Below are 5959 nucleotides of genomic sequence, written 5' to 3' on the forward strand. Positions count from 1 at the left end.
GCGTGGAGGCGGTTTTGCCGCACGCCCGGGGGGGGGGGGGGTCGCGACCCGTCGCACCCCCTCCTACACGCTGGTGTGCAGTTTTCATCCCCGGGACTGCCTGCGTGTCGCCATAAACCAGAAGTCAGTACCCCACTTTTGATTTGCATCCCAAGTAGCATCTTGATGATACCCATACTTGGGAACAGTGATACTCATAACCAGTGCTCCCTCTAAGCTATGGAGTCTTGTGAGCAAAAATTCTACTTTGTGAGCTGCTGGCATTAAAGCTGTGAGTGAGCGATTTGGCTACTGCATAAATTAGTTTGCTCTGGAGTCATGCTTCCTGAGCTAAGGCAAAAATGTGTGAGCCGGAGGCTAAAAAACTGTGAGCTAACTTACACTAACTCAGCTTACAGGGAACACTGCTCATAACCCTGGCTTATGAGCAAGCGAAAGCTAACCCATAGCGAAGTCGTATACTAAACCTAGTAGCAGCAAAACAACGAATAAAACAAAGACTGTTGGGATATAAGGGCTCAGGTGGATGCTACACTATTGGGTACCCTGAGATCAGCTTCTCTCTTTAGGCAGCTTGCACTCTCACCTTCAATCCTTTCATCTTATTTCACCAATTTAATACATTTTTGAGCATAGAAAGCGCAGCTGGATATTTTACAATTGGCAATGCTAACAGGTCGTTATAATGGGACTCCATATAACAAACGTGTCTGTCCCTGTGACCAGAAATCTATTGAAGACCTAGCCCATTTGGTTTTCCAGTGCCCAAGATTTGTAGCAGAACATGAACGGTATCTTAGGAATATTCTAATACAATATTCAGGGAGATCAGACCAGAAGAGGCTTACGATATTGCTTGCCGGCAAAAGCTGGCAAAAATGGCAAAGTTTATCGCATGGGTGACAAAGACTCTGCCAAAACCATTTTCTGTTCTTGCTGTGATTTTAATTACTATTTGTTTTAATCCTAAACGGTCATTTAAAGGGTTTTAATTGAGACTGAGATTGTTTGTACTGTTTGTATTGTAGTTTTTCCTTTCCTTGTATTGTAGTTTCCCCCCGGTGTTGTTTGCCAAGGCTGTGAGCTAATGCAGTAAAGTTATGTGTGTATGTAAGTGATACCCATACTTGATACTGAATTCAGGGCTCTTTTTGTAGCAGGAACTCCTTTGCATATTAGGCGACACACCTTCTTATAGGGGCTACTGTAAGCTCTTCGAGGATTGTCTACGTTAGGGGTGTGTCACCTAATATGCAAAGGAGTTCCTGCTACAAAAAGAGCCCTGCCGTACTTGAGAACAGTTTCAAGCCTGAAAAATGTGCAGTAGCAGAGGAAGAAGAGGGTTTGGCATGAGGGTCAAGGTGTACATGCAAAACTGTGCTAATATGACACTTGCAAAATGTTCATTCTTTGGTAGCGATCAGGATCCTGGTGGACTTTTGCTCTTACCAGAGAAGGGAACTTCTGCAGACCTGGATGTTGGTCAAGTGCTATCAGTGATGGAGACTCTTCTGTTGGTGGCATCGAGAGAGGTAGGAATACTTTACAGTCTCTTCTTTCTTCCTGAGACTCAAGACCGATTACACCGTACAAGTCGATCAAGTCAATGCAGTGAATAGGATGGAACCTCAAATAAGCAATGTAATAGGACTGGGATTATAGAAACCTGAAACAAATTGTTGTATTTATAGAAAACCTCTAACACCCATCTCTCTTTTTCTAACAACTTCCCACTTTTTAATTTTTCAGTGTGACATGCTGATGTTGGGTATGGCCCAGCAAGACAGCAGTTCCGTCCTCTCATCCTTATTCTGGTCTGTACAAGGCAGCCTCCTTTCCTGGTGCTACTTGCAGCTCAAAGGCAGTGACTCGGCACCAAAGAACCTCGCCACAGAAATCCTTACAAAATGTAGGTATCAAGGCAAAGAAGCAACTTACATAAGAATTTGATGCAACCCCTTTTCAGGTCGGGATTTTCCCTCTATAGAACTGTGTGATAGTAACCTACAAGGGGCAGGACCCGCGATACTTGCGGGGGGGGGGACCTCCACACATGAGGCAGAGGAGGAAGCAGCAGGAGGAGGTAAGTTCCCCCCCATCCCGCTGGTTCCTCCCCCGTCTCCTCAACCCCCCCGCTCGATCTCCCCCCGCTCGATCTCCCCCCCTTACCTTCCCCCCCCCCAAGCAGCGGTGGCGAGGGAGTTCGTAGAGCATTCCCTGCGTATTCGCAGGGGACGCTCTGTTACTTTTGGGGGGATTTAAGTATTCCCCTGATATTTTTTCCGGGGTTTTAGATTTTTGTGCACACCTGGGGACTGCCCCAAGTGTGCACAAAAATCTCCCTTCCCCCCAGGTGCCCCCGATGCGCAGATTTAGGTATACGCACGCATGGGGGCGACTTCGCTATTAGTATATAGATTGAGCCTACCGGTATTAATGAGGTGATAATAAGAAAAAAAATAACCAGTGTATCATACCTTGGTCCCTTTTTGATCTTTTTGATTTGATTGATTTTTATCCCGCCCATCCGGCCTAGGCTGGCTCAGGGCGGCTTACAACAGAATAGAAGCTCTCATAATACATAAAACACGATTCATTACACTCATACAGTTCCTAATAAATAGTAATACTGCAATATAAAAACAGTGTTAAAATCAAACATAGTGTTAAAGTGCTAGAATGCTAAAGTGTTTTTCTTTCTAGATGTACAGCTGTTCCTGTCAAGCATCAGGAAAATTTTAGAATCTCTCCTGGCCCACCATAATGGAAAGATCATAATGGAAAAATTAAGCAACTCTGTCTTTGCGATGGTAACTCGCCAGCTGGTGAGTGAACTGGCTGGGCTGTTGTGGCACCCTGTAGTCTTAGTTAAGTGCTCGGTATAAAAACCCATAATATTAACGGGATGTCTTGTGCATGCTCTCCAGATGACCGTCCTGCAGGACTTCTGCGCTTTAGACATTCCACACTGTGCCCTGCTGCAGGATATCAGCACCTTGACAAAGCAACTGAACGACCTGTCGATGGAGCCTGGAGAGAATCAGGATAAGGTAGCCTTCAAAAAGGATGCAGATAGACGTTTCTAGTGGCATTTGTTTCAAGAACTGTTCTGTTGAACACTTTAGTCTTATATTAGATATATAGTGATGATCTTCAACAAGAAGATCTAATAGTATAATGAGTGGCCCCCTCCCATGCCAATTACAAAAACATCAAGCAAATCAAGCCTTTCGCAGATAAGGAAGGGGGATGTCTGCTTACTGAGGGGAACTCTCCAGGGATGCAGAAAAATATGACTTTCTGAATGAGCCAAAAGGCAAAACAAATTTAAAAAGGTGATCTGATGAGAACTGAATATCCTTCAAAGCCGTTGAGTAAATTAAGAGGGGGAAATGGGGGGAGAAGGGGAAATCAGCCTGCTCGAGCCCTCTATAGAGTTTTTAGAGTCCTGAAGGAAGAAATTTGTGGAGGACAAGAATGTCAGAGCTGTGCTGGGTCAGACCAGAGGCCCATCTAGTCCAGCACTGTGTTCACACATTAGCTGAACAGCTGCCTCCAGGTAGGTCACAAGCAGGAGGGCTATAACAGCATCTTACCCCCTGCTCCCCAGCCAAGAGACATACTGCCTCTGGCACTGGAGAGAGTAGATAGCCCTCATAACTAGTAGGCATTGATAGCTCCATCCTCCATGAATTTGTACACTCCCCTTTTAAAGCCATTCCAAATTGGCAGCCATCACCCCATCCTGTGGCAGCAAGTTCCGTAGTTTTACTATGTGCTGTGTGAAATACTTCCTTTTTGACTGTCTTGAAACTCCCACCCTTCAGCTTAAGTGGATGGCTGCAGGTTGTGGTATTTTGAGAGAGTGAGAGCAAAGATTCTCCTTGTTCATTTTCTCCACGACATGCGTGATTTTATGTCTCCCCTCCCTCGCCTTTTTTCTGAGCTAAAGAACCCAAAGTGTTTTAACCACTCCCCACTGGGCAGTCGCTCTAGCCCCCTGATCAGTTTGGTTGCCGTTTTCTGCACCTTTTCAAGCTCTACACTATCCTTTTTCAGATGCAGTGGGATCTGATTTTTCACCTCCCCCCTCCTCCAAATAGTCCTGTGTTTGTTGGTCGGGCAGCCAAACATGGTCTCCCACAGCCGTGACTGGAGTTTCTGCATGCTTGAAGAAATCTCCATATATGTATAAAAATTACTTTGACTGAGAAAAAGATACACACACACACCCCACTTCAAGAAAACACCCCAATCGAATGAGAATTGTGCATCCATAAAATGTGGTATTAGAGCAGGGCGTCTCAAGCAGAACTTAAAGTACAGCGTGCGGTATAATATGGGAGGAGACACTCCACAGAATCCCAACAAAAATCTGACCCCCGAGAATCCAGAAAAAAATATTTTCTAGAGCTATCTGACCGTATTAAAACTGTGTCTTTCTGGTGTCGTTTCCATTTCTGGCAATTAATGCCTAAACAAAGGAGGGGCCAGTACATGGCATGAACACCACAGCAGGATCGGAGGCTTCTAAGCCCTTATATGTCATGATGGTGGGAAGACCTACAGCTGTGCAGGGACACAAGCTAGACCCGATTCTGAAGTTTTTAGGTCAGTGGTGGCAAACCTATGGCACGCGTGCTAGAGGTGGCACTCAGAGCCCTCTCTGTGGGCATGCGTGCCATCGCCCCAGCCAGGCCCAGACCATCATTAAAGTGTCAAATTTTCTGCCAAATAATAAGTAAATGAAAGCATTTGGGATTGCTTTCCTTACTTTGTTTGCATCATCTTAAGTTAATGTAGAAATAAAGTTTCTAAAGTAAAACCTCAGTATTCAGGTTAAATTGCCGTGTTGGCACTTTGGAATAAATAAGTGGGTTTGGGGTCGCAGTTTGGGCACTCGGTCTCTAAAAGGTTCGCCATCACTGTTTTAGGTGTTCAGAATATATCTGGGGAAGCAATAATTTAGAATTATTTCCAGCTCAGCTTTTGGGGCAGTGACTTCCATCCCAGCTCTGTTTTGATTTTTCTCCCCCAATTATGCCAGGTGGACCTGGATAGCTGGCAGCAAGAGCAACCAGTGGTGCTGCGAACATGGACTATGGAATCGCCCCATAACTATGACAACAACTGCCATGATGTCACTGTCTTCCTTTGTCCGGGGGCAACTTACTTCGAGGTGGAATTTGACGAACGATGTGAAACGGAGAGGAGGTAACACGCAGTGATCAGCCTAGGGGTGATTTTGTGTTCTCTTTGGCCTTACCAATCCCGTTGGTTTCTAAAAGCAATCCAGCAGATCTTGCCCACATGTATACTCAAAGCCTGTGTGAAGAGCTCTTCTGAAAAGCAGCTTAACTAGAGACAGTAGCTGCCAAACCCAGACAGAAAATCAAGGAAGAATTTCCTTTAAGAAGAGCCTTTTCCACTGCAGATGCTTCTCCACCCCCATCCCTGTGACTCATCCCGCTGCTGGATGTGAAGCCATGAGCATGGGGGGGGGGGCACTTTTGATACCTGGTTTGCAGGCACGTGTCTTGCCAATGACTTTCTAAAGTATGGCAGTTATGAGGGAAAGCTCGTTGAAAATGTCGAGACAGTGTGTGACTGCAATAAAAAAGGCCAATGCTATGCTGGGGATTATTAGGAAGGGTATTGAAAACAAATCAGCCAATATCATAATGCCCCTAAATAAATCAATGGTGCAACCTCATTTGGAATACTGTGTGCAGTTCTGGTCACCACACCTTAAAAAGGCTATTATAGCTTTGGAAAAAGTGCAGAAAAGGGCAACTCGAACGATAAAAGGGTTGGAACACTTTCCCTGTGAGGAAAGGTTAAAGTGCTTAGGGCTCTTTAGCTTGGAGAAATGACGACTGAGGGGTGACATGATTGGGGTTTATAAGATTATGCATGGGATAGAGCAGGTAGGGAAAGAGGTACTTTTCTCCCTTTCTCA

The 5959-nt window shown here is 45.3% G+C and overlaps 1 protein-coding gene across 1 annotated transcript in view; it reads left to right on the forward strand.

Moving 5' to 3' along the window:
- The window catches only part of ZZEF1 (zinc finger, ZZ-type with EF-hand domain 1), a gene marked incomplete at its 5' end in the record, with an annotated part of 113749 nt that overhangs the window by 55238 nt on the left and 52552 nt on the right, over nt 1–5959 (forward strand). Inside the window, 5 exons of the mRNA XM_015423192.1 lie at nt 1418–1532; nt 1750–1909; nt 2704–2825; nt 2928–3050; nt 5048–5214. Coding sequence (XP_015278678.1) covers nt 1418–1532; nt 1750–1909; nt 2704–2825; nt 2928–3050; nt 5048–5214 — 687 coding nt within the window. The remainder of the gene's footprint in view (nt 1–1417; nt 1533–1749; nt 1910–2703; nt 2826–2927; nt 3051–5047; nt 5215–5959) is intronic.

Source organism: Gekko japonicus, unplaced genomic scaffold (assembly GCF_001447785.1).
Source record: "Gekko japonicus isolate JY-2015 unplaced genomic scaffold, Gekko_japonicus_V1.1 scaffold791, whole genome shotgun sequence".
Classification (NCBI taxonomy): domain Eukaryota; kingdom Metazoa; phylum Chordata; class Lepidosauria; order Squamata; family Gekkonidae; genus Gekko; species Gekko japonicus.